Source organism: Strix uralensis, chromosome 11, assembly GCF_047716275.1.
Source record: "Strix uralensis isolate ZFMK-TIS-50842 chromosome 11, bStrUra1, whole genome shotgun sequence".
In the NCBI taxonomy this organism is placed as follows: domain Eukaryota; kingdom Metazoa; phylum Chordata; class Aves; order Strigiformes; family Strigidae; genus Strix; species Strix uralensis.
This window is the reverse complement of record NC_133982.1, coordinates 18,831,520-18,853,486: the sequence shown is the minus strand read 5'-3', so window position 1 is coordinate 18,853,486 and position 21,967 is coordinate 18,831,520. Positions and strand designations below refer to the sequence as shown.

Here is a 21,967-nt window from a genome sequence, read left to right as displayed (position 1 = left end):
CATAGCTCTGCCTGGCCTCCACCACTTGCTTTTTAATATCCTTTCCCATGCATATTCCTCGGGACATTGGCATTTGTGCCCCTGGGGACAGAGGGAAAATATTTTGCATTCTGTTTTTAGAGAGGCTGATGATTTTTCTGCAGCTCCCTCTGGGTCTTGCATCCTCTCCGAGACCAATCCAGGCAGTAGCCCCTCAAGAGGCTGAACAAACACCCTTGTTCTAGTTGCTTGTGCACAGGCCTGGGAATCTTGCCCTGCTCTCTCCTCCTCCTGACCTTGTTTTCCTCTGAACACCACAGCAGTAATTACCCTGAGGTTGAAGGGTTATTCGAAAGCATGTACTGTGTCTTGTCCGCTCCCTCCTTTCCAGCCGCTGTTGCTCCCTATGCTGGAGTTAAACTCTGCCTGGAGTTTTCTTTGTGTCACTATTAATTGAAGGAAATGCCACCAGCGGGGGTGGTGGGTTTGGGTGGGAATACGTGTCCAGCTCCCTGTGTTCCTCATGCCCTGATGCTCTGGCAATGCCACAAACAGCCAAATTGCTGGTGCACCGGGGCAGCTGGACCTGCCGGCGGGCCTGTCCCTAGGCTGTCGCTCCCAGTCTGGGTGCTCTCATGGGCACTGGTTGACCCATCCAAGAAAAGCATGAGCTGGACACTGGAGTGTAGATGGAAAAAGAGGTGGAAGGACCGGTCAAAGTGCATGGCATGCGGCTGTGCTGCCCAGCTTGCTGCTGGCTGAGGTGGCTGCATTGCCAAAGCCAGAAATGTAGCAACACTCTGGCAGAGTCAGCATGTAAATATGAGTAGCCGAAGTGTCTGAGGTGGGTTTGTTAATGCTGAAATGGACGGTTTTGCAAGAAGAGATAAAATCGGCTTCATGTTTAGGAGGAGGGCTCCGAGTGGATTTCCAGTGCGGGGTCAAATGATCCAGCATTCCTGTACTGCGCAGTTAGTTCTGTTTTCCAAAGTGTTTGTTGCTGAATATGAATTTAGCCTGAATATGCTTTATCCTGATGCTGCTTCCCAGGGCAGAGCTCCCCACATGGCACCAGCTGCTCTCAAGGGCACGGCTGGGCTTTTCCAGCCCTTGGTGGCCAGGCAGTGCTCAAAGAGGAGCTTGTTTGTGGTTGAACCAACAGACCTGCGGCAGAGAGCTGCTGTTTCCCCCCATTTCCTTTCCTGTGCACACGCGACCTGGCTGCAAGCTGTTTTCCTTGATGCTGCTTAGGAGGAGCTTGGGAAAACCCTGCGCTGCTGGCACGCTGGGTGCCGAGGGTGGCACAGGGCACTCACACGTGCCCTGTCCTGGTGCAGGGGAAGCCTTCTCCAGCTTTCACCCCACCCAAGGAGAGGAAGAGTGAGGTTTGTGCTGCAAAACACCTCTTCCTTCTGCCAAGTGCTGGCAACCCCCAGTGCATCCCGGTCCAGCTCTGCACGCCTCCGCCTGCCAGCCAGGGCCGGGAGCCATGGGCACTGCCAGCCTCAGGAAGTCCCAGCGGCCACCCGAGGGCCAAGGTCTGGTGTGGGGCGAGCTGGCGGACCCCCCCGCACCCGGAGCATCATTAGTGTGCTGTGCTGGCTCTCCCTTCCAGGCTGCTTATTAAGCACCTTTGGCTATGAGGCCAGTCTTCCAACCCTGCCTCTCACCCTCCCGCCGCCTGCCTGCACCCTGCACCCCGGGGTGGCCGGGGTACTCCCCTTGCTGCCTGCACCACCCTGCTGCCTGCACCCCCCTTGCTGCCTGCACCCCCCTTTGCTGCCTAACCCCCCCCTCGCTGCCTGCACCCCCCCCTCCCCAGCCCGCAGCCCCCTCCCGCTCCCCGGCGGGGGCTCTCCGGGGGGGCGACCCGCGGGTCACCCCCTCCCCGGCGCAGCGGGGCCGGTCCCCGCCCCGGGGGCGGTCGGCGGAGCACGTGGGGCCGCGCCGGGCCGGGCTGAGTCACTCCCCGCCCCGAGCCCCGCGGCGGAGCGGAGCGGCTCGGCTCGGCTCGGCTCGGCACGGCTCGGCACGGCTCGGCTCGGCACGGCTCGGCTCGGCACGGCTCGGCACGGCTTGGCGGGGCTCAGCGGGGCTCGGCGGCACCGCTGGGGACGCAGCATGGCGGCGGTGAGGCGGTGGCGGCTGCTGTTCGGCCTGGTGCTGGGGCTCTCGGTGCTGATGGTCGTGTCCGGTGCGTGCCAAGGGTGCCGGGGTGCAGGGGACCAGGGGTGAGGGCGAGCCGGGGTACAGGGGATCAGGGGTGAGGGGGAGCCCGGGGTGCCGGGGAGCTGGGGTGCGGGGGATCAGGGGTGCGGGGGAACGGGGATGCAGGGAATCTGGAATGCAAGAGAACCAGGGTGCCAGGGAGCCCGGGGTGCTGGGGATCCGGAATGCAGGGGATCCAGGGTGCAGCGTTATCCAATCTGCAGGGTTGTCTGGAATGCAGGGGATGCGGGGTGCAAGGGATCCGAGGTGCCAGGGAGCCCAGGGTGCCGGGGATCCGGAGTGCAAGGGATCCAGGGTGCAGGGTTGTCCGGGGTGCAGGGGATGCGGGGTGCAGGGAATCTGGGTGCAGAGTGAGAGGAACTGGGGTGCAGGGTGAGAGGGTCCGGGCTGCCGTGTGCGGGGTACAGGGGTGGCGAGTGAGAAGGTGCTCAGCCCCCAGCGCTGTGGCTGCAGAAGCAGAGGAGCTCAGTTCCACAGCCCTGTCCTTGCTCCCGAGCCGGGAATAGCTCAGTTGGGCTGTCCCGGACTTTCAGGCTGCGATACTGTGCCCGTGATGTAAACAGCTTCCCTAGGACCGCCTGGCACAGCACGCCTGGCAGGCCTGGCTGGGGAACCCCGGGGAGAAGCAGCTCCATCAGCACCCTGTGGGCCGTGCCTGGGGTGGTTGCCTCCAAAAGGGATGGGTGAGACCCAGGAGAAGGGGAGTGAAGCCCAAGCACAGGCTCCAGGCCAGGGGACAAAGGGCAGCAGGAGGGTGTGCTGTGAGGAAGGCCCTGTCTGTGCTCGCTCTCCCTGGGCAGAGGTACCCGTTTTGCCCTCGCGAGACAGGCTTGACCTGACCTCCCCCAACCCTGCTGGGATGAGCTGTCCCAGTTTTTGGAGGATGTTATTTTTGCCTTCCAGCCAGCCTGTGGGTTCATATAAGCAAACATTTCCAAAAGCGGTGGCTGATCTTTGTTGCCTTGGTTCCTGACTGTCCAGCCTGTGACAGCTCTGTCCCTGACCGGAGAAAAATGTGTGTGGGGAGGATGGAGATGCTGAACTGCTCCAAAACCAGGCCTGAAACAGCCGAGAAATAGGAGCATCCAAAACTACTTGCCACAGTGGAAAATGTGACCTGTGTGCCTCACTGCTAGGCAGGGGGCTGGCTAGTGAGACCCACCACGTAAGGGATTATTCCTGGGAGGGGATAAAAGGCAGTCAGTTGCTTGGGATAATTAAAGTATAAAACTGGGGACCCCTCCTGTCCCAGCCCTGGGAGGAGCCCTTACTCCTTTGCTGCTGTGTCCCACCCCAGAAACTCCTGTGTCGGAGGCAGCATGGATGCTGGGGAGCACATGTTTGTTGGCGCTCCGTGCCTGGGGAAGCAGCCGGCTCCTCCTGCTGAACAGAAGCAGCTCTGTCCGCAGGGCCTTGGTCGGCTGCCCGGAGAGATCCTTGGGACAGGGTGGCTGGATGTGCTCAAGACCTGCGGAGGGGCGTGGGGCAAAGGCATCCCCACATATCAGTCGGAGCTCTCTCCTCCCATGCTGTAGCTCATGGCAGCGCATTGATGGAGCATGAGGTCATGCAGAACTGGCTGGGCAGTGCAGGCAGCGACTTGAACCGGTGCCCAAGTTTTTCTGCCTCCTGAGGCTGGGCTACGGGAGCTACAGCATCTTTTTGGAAACCTTCATGTAACGCTGGCCTGTCTGCCACCAGTGTGTACCCTACAGATGTGGAGTGTCAGGAAGAGTAGGATTAACTCAAAGGAGCCCTGCTATTAAAAGGCTAATGAGTAGGAGCTCACTGAATAGTAGCTTAGGCTAATGAGAGCCATGCTGTTTGGTGTGGGTCCGGGCAGACAGCCCACAGCTCATTAACTTCCACCTTCTCCAGGGCATGCAGGTAGTGGGGGGTTATTCCTGGGTCTCCACCTGAGTTCAGCCCTTGCTCTGACTCCTGTGGCATGGCAGAGAAGAGCCTGGCATCAAGTGATGTGCTGTCCCAGTGCTTGGTGAGGAGTTACTGGGGCTTTCAGCCAGATCTGTGGGAATCTGGTCTAGGTTTATGGAGAGCGTTGTTGTCTTGCAGCTCTTGGGGCAGAATAAATTGAGGGTGGGAGGAATTTCAGCCCGGCTCTTGCAATCTGATTCAGCACTGCAATGGGGAGCGGAAGGTTGATGGGTGCAGTGGGCTGACCTCAGCTGGTTGCCAAGTGCCCACCCAGCCGCTCCCTCACTCTGCCTCCTCAGCAGGGTGGGGGAGCGAAGCAGATGAAAAAGGTCCAGTGTGGGTCCTTCCCATGGGCTGCAGTTCTTCATGAACTGCTCCAGTGTGGGTCTTTTCCATAGGGTACAGCCCATCAGGAACAGACCATTCCGGTGTTGAGTCCTCCGTGGGCTGCACTGTGGATATTTGCTGTGGTGTGGTTCTCCACAGGCTGCCTGGAGACAACCTGCTTCACCATGATCTTCTCCACGGGCTGCAGGGGAATCCCTGCTCCATTGCCTGGAGCACCTCCTCCTCCCTCTCCTTCTTCACTGACCTTGGTGTCTGCAGGGCTGTTTCTTGCACATTTTTCTCACTCCTCTCCCACAGCTGCTGCACAGCATTTTTTACCTTATTTTACATATATTATCACAGAGGCAACATGAGTGTTGGTGATAGGCTCAGCTTTCGGCAGCAGTGAGTCTGTTTTGGAGTTGGCTGGGACTGGCAGTCTCCAACGTGGGGGCAGCTCTTGGTGTCTCCTTGCAGAAGCCACCCTTGCAGAAGCCACCCTTGCAGCCCCCCCCACCTCACCATGTAAACCCGATACCATGGGAAATGCCGGAGGTGGATGAACAGGCAGGGAAGATGGTGCAGCCCCACCAGTTCCCAGGGGGGACCTGCCTGGAGGCTGGGACTGCCTCGTGGGAGCTGCTTGGAGAGTGATGGAGGTCTGACAGGCATGGTGCAGAGATGGATCCTGTGCTGCCTCCTCCCATGTCTCCAGAATCTGAGAACCGAGGCATGCGGGCTTATCCTACAATGATTTTTTTTTTTTTGGTCTTACAAGTACTAACTTGCATTAGCAAAACCCAGCAATGGGACCAGCCCCATTCCCTTGATTAATCCTGTCTTCATCGTGCCCGAGTGAGCCCCAGCCTGGCCACCCCCACTTCCCAGCTGAGCAGCAGAAACATTTGATGCACCAAAACCTGGGTTTCCCCTGGCTTCGGTTTGACGTGCAGGCTCTGTTAAACCCCTTTTTTAACGTGGCAGGGCAGGGCAGGTCCTGGCTGCTCTCTCATGCTCCTGGTCTCAACCATCACTTTTGAATGCTGGTGGTCCCGTGCAGGATCCAGCAGCTGGTCCCTGCCGGGTGCTCCCCACCCCGCAGTATCGCAGGGGAGCAGATCCTGCCGTTGAGCTGGGATGCTTCCGTGTGCATCCGTGGGGCTCTGGTGAATGCCTGCCATTGGGATGGTTGCAGAGACATGTGGCTTTACTTCCAGGTGACTTCTGTGACGTGAACCACTGTCAGAATGGGGGCACCTGCCTGACAGGGATTAACGAGACCCCCTTCTTCTGCATCTGCCCCGAGGGCTACATTGGGATTGACTGCAATGAGACGGAGAAAGGTGAGGAGCTGACCCCCTCACGGGTGCTCCATGAAGGCCAGAAGTCTTGCAGTGTGCCAGTATGCCCTCGTCGTGACCCTGCATCACTGGTCTTGGGGTCCAGCCCCAACTGTGCCCATAAGTGGAGGTCCAAGCAGGGATGCGGTGGCCTCCATTACTTGGGGGGAATGTGATGTCCGGGGTGCAACAGCCCACTGGATGCTCTTATTTTACACCTGTGCCCATATTAGAGCTGTTTTTCCCCTTCCCCAGGCCCCTGCCACCCCAATCCTTGCCACAACAACGGTGAGTGCCAGCTGGTCCCGAACCGGGGGGATGTCTTCACTGACTACATCTGCAAGTGCCCTGCGGGGTATGATGGGGTGCACTGCCAGAACAGTGAGTACAGTGGGGTGGGGAGGTAGGGGGGGCTGCTCAGCTGTAAGGGCTTGGGGACCCCCTGGGCAGCACTGGGGGGACAACCAGGTGGTGTTTGCAGCTGTGGCTGTGTTGTGTGCTGGGCTCTGTTGGAGGCCATGGGCTGGTTTGGACCTTGCAGGGTGGAGGGAAGGACCGTGGTGTGGGGACACGGTAGTGTCTGAGCCTTCCTCTGCATCTCTGGAGGGGCCACGGTGCCTTGAGTAATGGGACAAGGAGTGTCTTGAGGCTCAACCTGCTCCACACAAACTCCCAGCCTTGCAGTGGCTGCGTGTCCCAATTCACTCATGTGGCTGGAGTCAGCGAGGACGAGACTTAGGTGGCTCCTTGTGTTAGCACTTCAACTCCTGCCACCATATCAGCAGGAACGCTGCCGTGGTCCATGCTCAGGAGATGCCTGTCCCCTCTTATTGCTGCACTGAATGAGGGGTGTCCTCCCTGGGACTAGCTTTGGGGTCACCTGCTGAGCTCCTGTACTCTGTCTCCTAGACAAGAACGAGTGCTACTCCCAGCCTTGCAAAAACGGCGGCACCTGCCTGGACCTGGATGGTGACTACACCTGCAAATGTCCTTCTCCATTCATGGGGAAGACCTGCCACGTCCGTAAGTCCCTGGCACCAACTACAGAAATCCCTTTCCTCCCCTGTTCCCCACTGCCCTGTCCCTCATTGCCAGCGTGCCCAGGAGAGAGCTCACCAGCTGGTTTAGGGGATCTGGAGGGCAGCCGTGGGTACCTGTGTGCTGGCTGCCCTTGGTGCTAGCAAGCCTGGTTCTGATGGAGGGAGCATTCCTGGGAAGATGCCATCTTCTCTCTAGGGGGGCCCCAGAGCAGCCCTTTCCTCACTTCAGCCCTCCGTGCTGTGAGAGGGGCTGATGTGCAGTGTGGTTTTGGCTGAAGGCTGGAGAGAGGGGGAACACCTGAGGGACAGGCAGGTCCTAGCACTGGCCTCCCTGTCCTGCCCTGTCCCCAGATAATGGCCCCCCAATTTTGCTCCCTGGTCACCATCTTTGGTGCTGATGTCCCCACTGCCCCCAGGCTGTGCCGTTCTTCTGGGCATGGAAGGAGGAGCCATTTCTGATGCCCAGCTCTCTGCGTCCTCTGTCTACTATGGCTTCCTTGGCCTCCAGCGCTGGGGGCCAGAGCTTGCCCGCCTCAACAACCACGGCATTGTCAACGCCTGGACCTCCAGCAACTATGACAAGAGCCCCTGGATCCAGGTATCCGCAGCAGGACTGGGAGTGCCGGTGTAGTGGGCAGCCCTGGTAGCCATGGCTGGTCTTGCTGGGCTGCTCTCGTGGGATTTCTTTGCTTCTGGTGGCAATGGCAGGGCTAAATTGCTGCAGCAGGGTGCCACCCAGGGGCATCTTGTGACATGCCTGGAGAAGGCAAGGTCCCTGGGCAGCATGGGGAGCTGGGATGGCAATCCCTCCTTTTCTGCCCACCCTCAGGTGTGAGGCTGGAGGGATGGAGGACTTAAATCCCAAGGAAGTCACAGCGCTCTGGGCAGCCCCTTTCCTGGTCCTGATGCTGAGCATGAACCCACCCTCCCAGCCAGGCTCAGCAGTGCTGGTGGGCGCAGGAGCTGCGCACCCCGTCCGCACTCACGCTCTCCTCTCCCCCCCCAAGGCCAACCTGCTGCGGAAGATGCGGCTGAGCGGGGTCATCACACAAGGCGCTCGCCGTGTGGGCCAGGCGGAGTATGTCCGCGCCTACAAAGTCGCCTACAGCCTGGACGGGCGGGAGTTCACCTTCTGCAAGGACGAGAAGCAGGATGTAGACAAGGTGGGCTGCGATGCTCTGTGTGGGGGCTGTGCTGGCTCCCCCTACCCAGCAGTGCTGTGGGTGCTGGGGTGGCTCTGAGCCGCATCCCAAACTGTCCCCATGTTTGGGAAAGTGTGTTTGACCTGGGTCAAAGCCACATTGGGAACCCACCTAGCAGCGAGATGGCACAGGTGGTTCCAGCGCTGAGCAGTGCTCTCTGGCTCTGTTTAATTGACCATAATAAGCATTACCAAAGAAGCAGTGATGACTTACTTAGGTCATTCAGATAATATCTTTATTGCTGACACACTGTGGGAACTGGGCATGGTCTGGAAGTGCTGGTGAACGGCTTACGCGGCTCGATGTTGTGTCTGCACTGCGCATGAGCTGACAGTGTGTCTCACTCTCAGGGCAGGAATACTACTGATCACAGTGCTCTCCACTCTGCTTTTTACAGCAAGTGACTCCTGGTTGTTTTTTGAGCATCCAGGAAATGGCTGGAGTATCTGCCTTGCTTCAAAAAAAAAGTTCCTCTTGCTTCTGCAGCAGTGGAAAAAATGCATGAAAACACATCCTGACTCTTGTGTTAAAAAGAAAGAACTGAGCCACCTCTCTGCTTGTCACGATTTGAGGAGCGTTGCCGTAGCGGGAGGGAGCGGGTGTTGCTGCATGTGTGGCTCCGCGGGGTGAGGACAGAGCAGGGAGTGTTGCAAAGCTCTGTTGAGAGTGCTGGACCTGCTGCAAGGTCACGCACTGCTCCAGGGCACGAAAGCAGAGCCCAGCTTCCCTCACTCCTGCCGTTGGTGCTGCCGAGGTCTGTCCGTCTGCTGGGCAAGGGATTTCATGCACGATGCTGCGGGAGAGCTGAGGCACTCAGCCCTGCTTGCCCTTGCAGATTTTCCAGGGGAACGTGGACTACGGCACCATGCAGACCAACATGTTCGACCCTCCCATCACCGCCCAGTTCATCCGCATCTACCCCGTGATGTGCCGCCGTGCCTGCACGCTGCGCTTTGAACTCATCGGCTGCGAGATGAATGGTAAATGTCGGTGGCTGTCCCCTCCCCAGGGACCACAGGGCAGGGGGTGACACGGCGCAGGGCATCACCCCTTGTACTGCTTCTGATCCCCTGGGACAGGGGATTTGTCAGTGCTTGTTTTTCCTCGTGCTGGCTACGTGATGCCTGGAAATACCCGCGGGAGCTTTTGGGAAGCACAAGCTGTTAATCCCACCAGCTCAGCCGGGCTCGAGCTGCATTCTCACGCTGCTAACACCTTCCCAAGACGGGGCTTTTTATTGTGCCCCCTCCTCATCTGATCTGTGAACCGGCTGCTTTTCCTGCCGAGAGCTTGAAAAGCACCGGAGGATCAAAGTCCTCTGGGAAACGTGAGGGATGATTAGCCTGAGCCCTTTCCCTGTGCCTCCCGCATTCCTGCCCTGCGGCACGTCCCCAGCAGCCAAGCGGGACCCGTGTGCCAGTGTGGGAGTGGGGCACCGTGGGGGCTTCGTTGTGTCCTGCCGCTGCGTGGGTGCGGTGCCAGACGTGCTTTCGGCTGGGGATGGCTTTGCATTGCTCTGTTCACCCTGACAGCATCCTCCTCTGCCTCCTGCTGAAGCTGTCTGTATTCCTGGGCCAGGCTATGCTGTGGGGAAGGCCGTGCATCCCTGCAGCAGGAGGCACTGTGAGCTAGGGAATAGCTGGGAGCTAAAAATTCCAGGAACAGGCGAGAGGGCTGCGACCCGGTGCCTCTGCCGAGCCTTTCCCTGCCTCGCCCTGCCTGCTGCTCTGGGCAGTGGAGACGTGGAAATGTGGGGATGGTGCCTGCGGGGGCTGTGGGGTTTTGCTCGCGATGGTGCTGTGGACTCTTTCCCTTTCACTGCCCGTATAAACCATTGTGTTACAGTGTATTTCAACACGGCAGGTTGCTCGGAGCCTCTGGGCATGAAATCCCGCCTGATCTCCGACCAGCAGATCACAGCCTCCAGCGTCTTCAAGACTTGGGGCATTGATGCCTTTACCTGGCACCCCCATTACGCCCGCCTGGACAAGACGGGCAAAACCAATGCCTGGACAGCGCTCCACAATGCCCAGTCCGAGTGGCTGCAGGTGGGTCTCGGTGCCCTCCCTCTGTAATCTCATTACACTTATCCAGCTCCTCCAACAGTGCCCGGAGCCACCTCCTGTGCCGGGGTTCACCTCCTGTGCCGGGGTGGCTGGAAGCAGGATGGGCACAGCGGGAGCGGCCAGGCAGAGCTGCCGGGACCGTGCAGCCTGAGCCTTGCTGTGGGACACGCAGCCCGGCGGTGCTCTCCCCAAGCTGGGATTGCAAGGACAGGTCAGGATGGGGCCACAGTCACTGGTGTTAACAGCGATGCTGGAGCTCTGGGTCAGAAACATCAGTGCCTGTAGGGATGGGTGCTGTCTCTGCAGACCTTCTTGTTGGGGTGCACCGAGCCTGCAGCACCCCAATTCTGTATCACCCCCTTGGGAAGTGCCATCCCAGCCTGGGGTGACCGTTCCACGACCCTCTGGCTGCCCAGAACACCATGTTTCTGTTTTGCAGGAAAAAATCAGGTTTTCTTTTCTCTTCCCAGTCTGGAATGGGAACAAATAGTTTTGAAATTTCCTTCTCAGTTTCCTTTCCTCCCCTGTTTTTATACTTTTCACATGATTTCATGACATAATAGGACAAAGCAGTTTAGATATTTGTCCTGCTTTTTATTTGGGAAATGATTAAAAGCAGCTGCTTCATGGCCCTAAATAAACCAGCTTATCAAGATGTCTGCTGATGGGGTCGGGATGACACGCCGAGTTGGGCTGGTGCACCACAGGCTGCCTGTTTGTGTTTGTGTATATAGATGTACATGTATATTCATATATATACACGTATGTATAGCTAGTACTGCCCTCAACAAGCATAAAATAGGAACTAAATTAAGGAGACTTTCAGCTCATTTGCTGGTTTGCCCTGTAGCGTGCCAGCAGCAGTAGCGCAGTGTGGCAGAGTAAAGAGAATAGAAACCATCTCACTTAAACCCCAAATGTCAGACCACGCTGAACTGTATATTTTCTCAGCCAGAATCACTTTCCAGTGAAAATGAATTTCCTCTGGGAATCCTTTATTTTTTCTTTTTTTAATTGAGGTTTTTTGCTGTCATTCCCACATTGACCTTTACAGCAAAAAATGTCGAGGTGACAGCAGTGGGGAAGGGAGCTGTGATGGTGGGGTTTGCGTCCTGCTTTGGGTTGCTTTGAGAGCTGCTACGAGTGTTAAAGGGTCAAATATTTCACAGTAGTGTTTTATTAGTTGCCCTGGCATTGGGGCAGGGGTCGAGCAGTGTTTTCTCCATTCTTGACCCCCGAGGGCCAGCACATCCCGGCTGCCTCTGGGACACGCAGGTTGCTCTGGGGTGGGAGCACCACTCCTGTGAGGCACTTCAACGAGCCTTGTCTCTGTGCCAGATTGACCTCCGGGACCAGAAGAAGGTGACGGGCATCATCACGCAAGGAGCCCGTGATTTCGGGTACATCCAATACGTGGCAGCCTACAAGGTGGCCTACAGTGACAACGGCACATCCTGGACCCTCTACCGGGACGGTCAGGGAAACAGCACCAAGGTGCGTGGGGCAGCGACCTCCCGGGGCTCGGGGATGCCGCTGTGGGGAGGGATGGAATGGTGGCAAGGAGGTCCTGGTGGTGCTGACACCCACCTTTCCCCCGCTAGATCTTCCATGGTAACAGTGACAACTACTCACACAAGAAGAACGTGTTCGACGTGCCCTTCTACGCCCGCTTCGTCCGCATCCTGCCCGTGGCCTGGCACAACCGCATCACCCTGCGCATGGAGCTGCTGGGCTGCGATGAGTAGGCACCCGGGGAGGAAGGACGGGGCTGCTCTTCCCGGCCGCCCGGCCCGCGCCCTGCCTGCCCCTGCCCACTCCTGCTCCGACCTCACACCCCCTTTTCCATGTCCCCAAACTCGGGAGGCAGCCGGAGGGCTCCCTGCCCCACATTGGCGCTGGGGCTGCAGCACTGCACTTTACAGGGCCCTTCAGGTGGGACGTGGGGACGGCTCCTGCCCTTTCACCCTGCTGAACAGGGGTGAGACCCCCTCCTGCAACCAGGGCTTGGCTGGGGGACCCTCTCCTACAACTGGGGCTTCCTTGGGGGACCCCATCCTGCAAAGGGGGCTTTGCTGGGGGACCCCCCTGTCCTGCAACCGGGGTTTGGCTGCATCCTCCCAGCTATGCCTGGAGACAAATTTTCTCCCCCTTTTTTGCTTCTGCTTCCAGCAGAGAGGCTGCAGCCAGTGGCAGTCCCCTGCCTGCACTGGGGCTCGGGGCTCAGCAGTTTTGGGGGGCTTAGGGCAGGCACCCCGGGCTTGCAGCCTCTGATGTCCCTCCTGCTCCCTGCACGGCTGCAAGCAGGGGCTCTGAAAAACCTACTCAGCTCTTGTCCCCTGCCCATTTTTCCAGGCCCTGGGTCTCCTTGCCTGCGGTGTCAGCGCTGCATAGTGCGAGGGGAGTGATGAGACGGCTCCTGTCAAGAGGCACTGGGTCCCCGGTGGCTCTACCCACTGAGGAACTGCTGGCAAGCGCTGTGGTTGGCATTTTGGCAGGCGCTGCCCATTCGCCTTCCCGGGGTGCTGGCTCCAGCGTCCTCAAAGTCTCAGCATTGCCACCATCCCCACCTTACTGGAGTTTGGGGTGCCTTGAGGTCCCTTGTCCCCAGAGCCAAGCAGTGACGTGAGGGGGCTGCAATCTGGTAGTGGGAGAGAGATGGTTTGTAGCCACAAGGGTGCAGAGAAAAGATGGGAAAGGTGGTGGTTAAACCACCCAAATGCAGTAGGCAGAGAGCTGTGCTGTGACCCTTTTTTGTAACCTGATTTTTTCCCTTTCCATGGGGTGGAGGGAAGCCTCTTGCAATGCTCGAACCCTCGGGATTAGTGGTAGGAGACGAGTGAGACCTGGCACCGGCAAGCGGGAGTGCGGGCAGGGTGTCCGGGCAGCGGCGCTGGTGGCGATGCTTCCCCCGCCTGCTGGGATGCGAAGCGGCCCTGGGGCCAGGCTGGCGGTGGGTTCGCTTTGGCAAGTGCTGAGGGAGCCCGGGTGGGATGGCGGCCCCACTCCGGGGTGTCTCTGACAGTATTAAAACCAGCTGAAACTTTGGGGCTGTTGGCTGCTCTGTGCCTACCCGAGAGCCATCTCCCAAAGCCCAGCAGGTCCAGCGATCCCCCAGGATCCCCTCTGAGCCCCCTGACTTCTCCATCCCAGGGGGCTGCTGACTGCCGTGCTGACCCCACACCTCTCTTGCTTTCACAGACCCTCCTAGCTCCCTTCCCTGCCTGAAAAACAGGGTACCAGGGCTTTGTGCATCTTCCCTGCTGCCTCCGCCCTGTCGCAGCTGCTGGAGCCTGTGCTCGCAGCTGGCCAAGCACAGCGGGATGGGACTTGGGGAGTGGAAGCTGCTATCAGCACCCCACGCCCTGTGTCTCCTCCTTTGGCTTTGATCCTGGAGAAAATCCCCCAGCTTGGAGCAAAACTGGTTTTTACACCCCAGCGTGCTCCCAGGGCTGGAGGGAGCTGTGGGTTTTGCCAGGGCCGCCCGAGGGGATGCTCCCGGCAGAGCCCCTGGGTGGAGCAGGGGAGAGAATGCTGCTGGAGCAGGATCCCCCTGCATTGAGGACGGGGTCCCTCATAGGGAAGGAGCAGTGGGTGGACAGAGGAGCTTTGCTCTTCTCCAGAGTCTTCTGCCACACTGGGCAGGGACCCCTGAGGTTGGCAGGAATGGCCCAGGGCCACCTGCATCCCACCACAGCTCTGTCCCCGCAGCTGTGGACAACCTCCATGCACCTTCCCGCTGCTGGCAGTGCCCTTCTCAGCCATGCATCCCCTCCCAGGGCCCTGCCTGTGGGAGGTGGGCTCCTGCCTGGCCCCGTGGGTGCCAGCCCCTGGCACCAGAGGCGCTGGCGGGCTGCCTGCAAAGACCGGACTGAACTCATTGCAGCTGTGGCTGCTTGGTGATAAAGAGCAGCCACAGCTAGAGCCAGGGATGGGGGGGGACAGTCAGCCCTGTTCAGCTCTAGACATGCCACCCTTATCACCAGGAAGCTGGGGCAGAGATAAGAGCAGCTTGCTCCCAGTCCAGCCAAGACAGCCCTGAGCTGGGGGCACGGCAGAGGCTCCGTAGAGAGGGTGAAAGGAGCAGATGCCGTGTGTCAGAGCAGGGGATGCATCCTCAGCACCTGGCCACCCCTTCCCCCTGCCCGTTGCCACCCCTCAGACGAGCCCCTCTGGCGGACGCTGAGCCCCTTCCCAGCTCTGCGGCATTTCCTTCCTCCTCTGGAGCCCCAGGATGGGGGGGTTGGTGAGGGCCAGGGCGCCCTCCACGTCACGCACAGCCCCTTCCAGGGCTCTTCCCGGACGCGGCTGGGTTGCTGGGGCATCAGGAAGGCCAGGAGGGCCGGCACGCTGTGGCCGCGGCACCCTGCTGCCTGCTGACTCGGCTGCCGGTCCTGCCAGCTGCCCACGAGCCGGTTCCTCAGGAAGCAGCCGTCGGGGAGAGCATCCTCTCGCCTCCACCCGGAAAGCCCTGCACAAATCACAGCCTCCATCCCACCAGGAACATGGGTTTTCCTCCCCAGTTTGAGCCTTGGGCAACAGGTTCCCGCTAGAATCGTCCTGAACAAGCGGCATTTCAGGGAGAAATCTCTCCGGTGAGGCCACAGCGGAGCTGTCAGCTGCTGGGTTTGAGGCGGGGAAGACAGGGTTGACATTTTTATGGCTCCTGTTCAACGAAAAGCTCAGCCAGCCCTAAACACATGCCCTAAACACGTGCTCCTGGGTCAGAGCTACCCTGACCTTGCACAGCCTTGATTACCCATGGTCCCACCCAGGGTCCCCCTCGGGAGCAGAAAACAAATCTGGGATCATCCCTGAAGCTCCAAAAATAGGGTGAGAGGCAGGAGGGAGTGAAGGGGATTCCTCCTTCCTCGGGGGCACTGCTGGTGGCTGGATCCTTCCCCATGCTGCCCACTCCCCATGAGGAGGTGGAGGGCATTGACGGTCACATCCACACAAGAGCTGCAACTGAATGTGAGCCATGAGCTGTTGCTGAGAAGAGATGCAGAAAAGCATCCTTCTCCCTTCAGAAAAGCATCCTTCTCCCTTTCCCCACTGCTGCTCCCTTCCTCGGGCCAGGCAGAGGATGGCTCCTGGCAGGCACGGCAGTGCAGGCAGCACAGGGCAACGTGTGGCTTGTTCCTCAGCTCTGAAACAATGGGGCGCCCACACCAAGCAGCAGCATGCCTGCATGGGGCTGTCCGTCTGTCTGCACAGCCAGTGGGGTGGAAGGAACCATCCTGATCGCTGGCTCAGTGGGACACAGACAACTTGGGCAAGCAACAACAGGGGGGCACCAGCGGCCGGGATGCAGCTGGGACACCATCCCACCACCTCTTCTGGCCACGGGGCAGGGCCGGGGGGACCAGGGACCCTTCGCCAGGATGTGGGCAGTGCATCGGCCCTGCGCCGCCCTGCTGGGAGATGTAATCGCCCCTCCATTGTGGGCTGTGGAGCAGCCTGCTCCGGGCAGACAAGCAGGCAGCGTGCCCGGCCGTCATGCTCCCCTGTCCCTGGGCAACCCGGCCCTGCTGTGTCCCTCCTCAGGAACAACTGGTGGGCCCTGGGAAAAGGAGAGCAAGGAAGAGCGGTGTCTCCAGACCCTGGGTCCTGCAGCTGTTCCCTGTCGGGGCTTCCCACGGGGGACGGGGGTTGCTGGGCCGGCGCTGGCAGCAGATAACGCAGTTTCCGTGCCGGCTGCTCCCTATCAGCGTGGTGGCGTCGGACAGACAAGATTGCACCCCGAGCGCGCCATGCCAGGGGGCTGTCGGGAAGGGGTCCCAGCCCCCTTCACCCCACAGCCAGCCCTGATGTGGTTTATTTTTGCACAATTTGTTTTCTTTCCGGCTTGACGCTGTCCCACACGGCGGCAAGAGCTGGACCGGGCCCCCTGCGCCTCATTTCCTTGCCATAAAACAACAAAGCGGGGGGCGAAGCGGCGCGCCTGGCTGGGGCGGCGGGTCGCCGGGTCAGGGCACACGCCGCTCCGTGGTTCCTCCATCTGCTTGGCCCCATTGGCCGCTCTTGGACCAGCATCCCCTGGCTGTGCCGCCACCGTGCTGCCTTTCCTGAGGGCTGGATCTGGGGCTCTCGGAGCCAGGGCTGTGTGTCCGTGTGCTGTCAGGGGTTGGCATGGAGGGCATCACCCAAGTCTAGGGATGATGCCCCCTCTGATGGGTGCAACTGGGCAACCCGAAGCTTTTTCCCTGGTTTCTGTGCCTCTGCTTTGCCCCCACAGCCCCAAGCAGACCCCAAAGAAGCTGAACCCTGCAGCTCAGCTGCCTCCCCTGGACCCCAGAGCAGGCAGGCACTGCCTGCACACTCCAGGCACGGACCACCCTCTGCCACAGCCCACCCGTCCTGAGCTGCTTGTGCCTGTGGTGCTCCTGCCACATGCGTGCTCAGCACCACCGTTGCCTGGGGACTGCAGCCAGTCCCTCTGGTGGGATGTAGGGCAAGGGATGGCTCTTCTCCTGCAACACTGAGACTTCACTAGGGCTTTGCATGGGGCATCACGGGGTCCCACTGGCCCCAGCGGGTCACCCTGCTTCCCACTGCTCTCCCCTCCAAGCTGGTGGCAGTGCTGGCAGATGGCACATCACAGAGGATGCGTGTGGGCAGCATGCGGGCAGCGTGTGGGCAGCATGCAGGCACATAGTGAGACCGTTGCCCAGGCACGGTAGGCAGGCGGGGGGCTGGGGGCAGCCACCCCATCTCCAGGCTGCAGGGGCAGCCACCCCATCTCCAGGCTGCGAGCAGGGGGTTGGGAAAGGCGTGTGTTTCCCTTTAAGAGGCAGGCCCTGGAGCTGCTTCCTCTCAGCCCTGCAAGAGCCCTAAACACAGTGCATCTGCCTGCAGCCTGCCTGCACGCCTGCCTGCAGCCTGCCTGCAACCAGCGTGAGTAGGGCTTGGCCCTGGAGCCAGGGCTGGGGAGGGCTGGCACCCTGGGGTGGTGGGCACCCTACTTGCTGTGGAGGGCAGGAGGGATGGCATCGCCATGGAGGGTGCCGGGCATCACTGCGGAAGGTGCTGGGCATCGCTGCGGTGGGTGCTGCAGTGTGATGCTCACTGGCATTGTGGTTAAGGATGCTGGGCCCCCCGGCATGTCACCGCGATGCTGGGCTCTGGGGGGTGTCTAGGCATGAGGGGCACAGGGGAGCCAGGGCTGGTGCCCCACAAACTGAGGTGCGAAGCTGCCGGTGCCTCGAGCCTGCCCTGCTGCAGGCGGGCAGCACGTGGCGACGTGCCTGCCAGGCTCTGGTGCCTGCAGAGCTTCACACCGCTGCTGCCGGGCTCCCGGGGCTGCGCTGGCCGTCGGGCGGGTGCATCCCACACCCTCCAACACCGGCTCTGCAGACCTCGGCGGGTGGCAGGCGTGGGCTGCACCCCACGAGAAGGTGAGCAGTGGCACCGACCGCGGAAGAGAGCCCGGCAGCGAGCAGCCCATGGTGGGAGCAGCCGGTTGCACGTTCTGGCCTGTGGAGACCAACACCGTACCCTATACTGGACCCTGCCGGGTGTGAGCTCCCGCTCTCCCACAGCCCCCTGGCCTGGGGCATCTTTGCAGGCACTCCTAAACCTTGTCTGCCCAAGGGGCAAAGATGTCAGATCCCTCCCAGTCTTGGAGGGGGGCTGCTGGAGGCTTGCCGGGTGCTGGGCCCCCTCTGCCGGCTCCGGGAAAGCTCGCAAGCCGGCAAATAGTGCTGCGAGCCGCCCTGGGTGAGCCCCATGCAGGGCATCCTTGGGTTCTCGGGGCACCCAGAGCTCAGGGCAACGCGGGTCTCTGGTGCCATGGGGCAGCCGGGCTTCCCCCCAGCCAGGGGATGCGCTTTGGGAGCGAGAAGTGTTGCATGGGGTCAGTGCCAGCCGGCGGCTGGGGTGCAAAGCAGCAGCCCTGGCTTGGAGTTGGGGGTCCTCGGCCAGGCTGGCTGGGTGCTGCCGGGCTTTGTCCAGTGCTGGGACAGTGGAGGCAGCTCCAAGCTCTCTCCTCCCCATCTCGGCTGGTTTGCATGCTCGGCTGCCTCTGTAAACTGAGCTTGCGGCTTACAGCGGGGCTTGGCCACTTCTCTGCCCCTGCACCCCCTACGTGATGTTTTCCCAGTGCTCCGTGTTCAAAGGACACCCTGGGATCCCATTTCCCCCGGCTGCCCTGTCCCCAGCTTGGTCTCAGCTTCCCAGTTTGGGCCGGGAGCTCTGCATGCCCAGCGGTGAATGCGGTGGCACGTGGTGTGACCCAGGCAGGAGGATGATGATGGAGGGGACCGGGAGCCCTGGTTGTGGGGCAGGTCTGAGGATACGGCTCGGGTTGCCTGCACCCTCCCCTGTGGGCAGGCGAGCCGCTCTGCCGGCTCTTCCCACCCCTCTCCTTGCATGCCTGCAGTGAGGTCTACCCAGCACCACATGCCGGACAACGCTGGGGTGCTCCTGGTAATTTTGGGGTGTTACCACAGCCTTTTCCCCCTCCACAGCCTGGGCTTGGGGTTTGGCCTCGCTCCCCAGCCATGCTGCTGCTCCCGCTGCTCCTGGAGGCCACCCTGCTGCGGCTGGCCAGCGGCTCCCACCACCCCTTCTACAATGGCTTCTACTACAACCACATCATGAACGACAAGGGCAACGGGCAGGACAAAGGTATATTGGGGAGCAGCAGGGCTGGCAGAAAGGGGGGCTGGCAGGTTGGCGCAAGGGGCTGAATACCCCCCCTGCCTCTGGATGGGGCTGGGACCTCTCCCTTGGGAGGGATGTGGGGCCTAGAGGAGCAAGCAGGGTTGCTCATGGGATGCTCATGGGGTGCTCAGGCAGAAGAGGAGGTGGCAGGAGGGAGGGAGCAGAGTGGCTGCAGGGAGATCTGGGGATGCTGCCCAGCCCTGGATCCCAACCTCCCCATCATGCCTTCCCTCCCTGTCCCCAGTGGTTTACTTTAATGGAGCCAAACTGGTGGTGGAGACCCCCAAAGACCCTGTCTACAGCTCCAATGGTGCCAACGTCACCCTGCCCTGCCACTACCACTACGAACCCGACATGGAAGCCAAGCGCAAGATACGCATCAAGTGGTCCAAGCTGCGGGATGACTACACCAAAGAACAAGACGTGCTGGTGGCCATCGGCAAGACCTACCTGGCCTTTGGGGACTTCCGGGGCCGCGCTCACCTCCACCAGGCCAACCGGCGTGAGGCCTCTCTGGTCGTCAGTGATGTGCGCTTGCAGGATGATGGCAAATACCGCTGTGAGGTCATCGATGGGCTGGAGGATGAGAGCAATGTGGTGGACCTCCGGCTGAAAGGTGGGGGCACAGTGGGGACCGCGTGACTCCCTGCACCAAGCCAGTGAGCCTGGCCTTCCTGTGGCACCCCCTCCTTGGGGAAGTGCAAGGCTGGGCATTTGGGGAGCCCAATCATGGGCAGAGAGGGGCTGGGATGCTCAGTGTGACGGGGTGGTGGCTTGGGGCTGTCTGACTGTGGGGTCTCAGCAGCGAGTGAGCCCAGAGCAGTCTGCCCAGCCGGGATGCTGGGAATGCTACTGTGGAGTCAGAGTTGGGGTGACCCCATGGCCGCAGCATTTCCTGCCTTTACCCACCCATCTTCCCGCTGTACTGCGTCATGTGCAGCCGCCCCCGTGCCTCCCAGCTCTGGGTATTGCCATGCATCTTGTGATGAATCTTGGTGACTGGTCCAACCCCTCTTACTCACTTGCCATGAGGAGCCTGACTCAGCTCTGGCTCCACTGATGAGCTCAGAGCTGCAGAAATGTCCCCCTTGCTGTGCCCTTGCCCACCCCCTCAGCCCCCAGGCCTTGCCTCCCATGGTGACTTGTCCCCACCGGTCCCTGGGACTGTGGTCCATGGTGGTGGTGCACATGTTCCTGTGGTGCATCCATCCCCATGGCACTGATCCATCCATCCGCATGTTTGCGGTCCATATGTCCCTGGGATCGTGGCCCATACGTCCCCATGATGCTGGTCCTTGTGTCCCTGTTCCTGGAGCTTGCGCATCCCTGTGATGATGGTCCCCCCCATCCCCACAGGGGTGTCCGTGCCTCCCTGGGACCACTGTCTGTGTGTCCCCAGGACCGTGGTCCATACGACCCTGTGGTGGTGGTCCCTGCATCCCCTTTATCAACCGTCTGTGCACCTCTGTACATGCAGGTGCCGTCCCCACGAGGGTGGCGCGTGTGTCCCCAGGACCGAGCCCCTGTGTCCCTGGGCCACCAGATGTCGCTGGCAACTCGCCGCTGGCGCCTGCGTGCCCGGAGCAGCCCCATCCCCGCATGCCTGAGCCTTCGGCTGTGCCACCCTGGGCTGGTCCCTGTCCCAGAACCTGAATCTGGGGTGGGTCGGGGACCCCTGCAGCTGCTGCCGGGGCTGGACTCGGGGCGGGTGGGCTGCCCACGGAGCCGGCTGAGCGCCCCGTCTGCCCCCAGGCGTCGTGTTCCCCTACCAGCCTCCCCGCGGGCAGTACCGGCTCAACTTCCACGAAGCCGAGCGAGTGTGCCAGGAGCAGGGCGCCATCCTCGCCACCTTCTACCAGCTCTTCCAGGCCTGGAGCGAGGGACTGGACTGGTGCAACGCGGGCTGGCTGGCCGATGGCACCGTGCATTACCCCATCCGCCTGCCCCGCAAGCCCTGTGGCGGGTTACACCTCGCCCCGGGCATCCGCAGCTACGGCCCGCGCCACCGGCACCAGCACCGCTTTGATGCCTTCTGCTTCTCCTCTGCGCTCAAAGGTGGGTGCTGGGCCAGGGGCTGGGGAGTGAGATCCTGGGGAAGGTGCTGTGCCCTGTTGGTGACATCCCTCCCCCTTAGGGCACAGGACTCAGCCTGGGTGGGGATGCTCCAAGCAGGGATGCTCCAGATGGGAATGGTCTGGCTGATGCTCAGCACTGATGCTCCTCTCTCATGCTCCCCTCTCCCTCCTAGGAGAGGTTTTCTACCTGGACCACCCAGCCGGGATGACGCTGGAGGAGGCCAAACAGAGCTGCCAGGACGTGGGGGCCGAGATCGCCCGGGTGGGGCAGCTCTACTCCGCCTGGAAGTTCCTGGGGCTGGACCGCTGCGATGCTGGCTGGCTGGCGGATGGCAGCGTCCGCTACCCCATCGCCAAGCCCCGGGCCAACTGCGGCCCCGCAGAGCCTGGTGTCCGCAGCTTCGGCTTCCCCAGCAAGGGCAGGTTTGGGGTCTACTGCTACAAGGAGAGATAAGGAGCCAGGAGGGCTCCTTGGCCGGAGAATGTTTCCAGCCTGACTGCCCAGCGTCGGGTGTTTCCCAGGGCTGTTTTTGGGGTGACTGGGGGGAGGCGGGGTTGGGGGGGAGGCTTCTTTTTGTTTTATTTTGTTTCCTTCCTTTATATTTTCCACATCTTGCTCAGCAGCCAGCACATGCAGCTGCTCGGGGCAGCTGCCAGCTGGGTCAGCGTGGGACCATCCCTGGCATGGGGTATGCGCGAGGACGATCCCCATGGGCTGCTGCCACCCCGCTTGGCCTCTGCCACCCTGTGGGTGGTGGCCCCTTCCTGCGGTGGCAGCATGTCACTGACACCCACCTGCCCTTCCAGGCTGGTCCTGCCCCTGAGCTCGTAGGGTGGGAGCGAGGTGAAGCTGGATTTAGCCAGAGGCAGAGAGCGGGTGCCTCTGTTGCATCCCAGCTCCTCTTCCAGCCCCGTCACCATCCCACTGAAGGATGCCATTGTGCCTGTCCCCACGGGAGCGCCAGTGCCTTACCTCCATGCGCCCCTTGCCCGGACTCCACTTGACCTCTGGTGCCTTCTTCTTCAAGTGTTAGGTTATGAAAAGATGTATTTTCCTGGACCTCTTCTAATAAATCAGTGGAGAAAGCTGGAGCGATGTGGCTGTGTCCCCAT

At 60.8% G+C, this 21,967-nt stretch overlaps 2 protein-coding genes across 4 annotated transcripts; both read left to right on the top strand.

The window, feature by feature from the left end:
* The first annotated feature begins 1,930 nt into the window (after positions 1–1,930).
* Positions 1,931–13,162, top strand: MFGE8 (milk fat globule EGF and factor V/VIII domain containing). 3 transcript variants are annotated; one of them, XM_074880162.1, is made up of 10 exons: positions 1,950–2,173; positions 5,688–5,813; positions 6,066–6,191; positions 6,720–6,833; positions 7,267–7,448; positions 7,858–8,013; positions 8,888–9,032; positions 9,898–10,100; positions 11,457–11,612; positions 11,720–13,162. In XM_074880162.1, exons 1-10 carry the CDS (start codon positions 2,101–2,103, stop codon positions 11,861–11,863), a joined length of 1,425 nt encoding a protein of 474 aa, XP_074736263.1. In that variant the 5' UTR covers positions 1,950–2,100; the 3' UTR covers positions 11,864–13,162. The 3 variants fall into 3 exon arrangements, with proteins under 3 accessions (XP_074736266.1, XP_074736263.1, XP_074736265.1); XM_074880164.1 differs by having other exon boundaries at positions 1,951–2,173; positions 9,916–10,100; XM_074880165.1 differs by lacking the exon at positions 5,688–5,813 and having other exon boundaries at positions 1,931–2,173.
* Positions 13,163–13,312: 150 nt separating this feature from the next.
* On the top strand, positions 13,313–21,946 carry HAPLN3 (hyaluronan and proteoglycan link protein 3). The gene is made up of 5 exons (XM_074880166.1): positions 13,313–17,012; positions 18,584–18,743; positions 19,024–19,395; positions 20,532–20,834; positions 21,028–21,946. Exons 2-5 carry the CDS (start codon positions 18,617–18,619, stop codon positions 21,306–21,308), a joined length of 1,083 nt encoding a protein of 360 aa, XP_074736267.1. The 5' UTR covers positions 13,313–17,012; positions 18,584–18,616; the 3' UTR covers positions 21,309–21,946.
* Positions 21,947–21,967: the final 21 nt, after the last annotated feature.

Excerpts from the sequence above, each read along its gene's own strand:
- HAPLN3 (XM_074880166.1), top strand. The coding sequence starts at position 18,617 with ATGCTGCTGCTCCCGCTGCTCCTGGAGGCCACCCTGCTGCGGCTGGCC. Across the intron at positions 19,396-20,531 it reads GGTGGACCTCCGGCTGAAAG|GCGTCGTGTTCCCCTACCAG; the intron begins GTGGGGGCACAG and ends GTCTGCCCCCAG. Across the intron at positions 20,835-21,027 it reads CTTCTCCTCTGCGCTCAAAG|GAGAGGTTTTCTACCTGGAC; the intron begins GTGGGTGCTGGG and ends TCTCCCTCCTAG.
- MFGE8 (XM_074880162.1), top strand. The coding sequence starts at position 2,101 with ATGGCGGCGGTGAGGCGGTGGCGGCTGCTGTTCGGCCTGGTGCTGGGG. Across the intron at positions 6,192-6,719 it reads TGGGGTGCACTGCCAGAACA|ACAAGAACGAGTGCTACTCC; the intron begins GTGAGTACAGTG and ends TCTGTCTCCTAG. Across the intron at positions 11,613-11,719 it reads GTCAGGGAAACAGCACCAAG|ATCTTCCATGGTAACAGTGA; the intron begins GTGCGTGGGGCA and ends TTCCCCCGCTAG.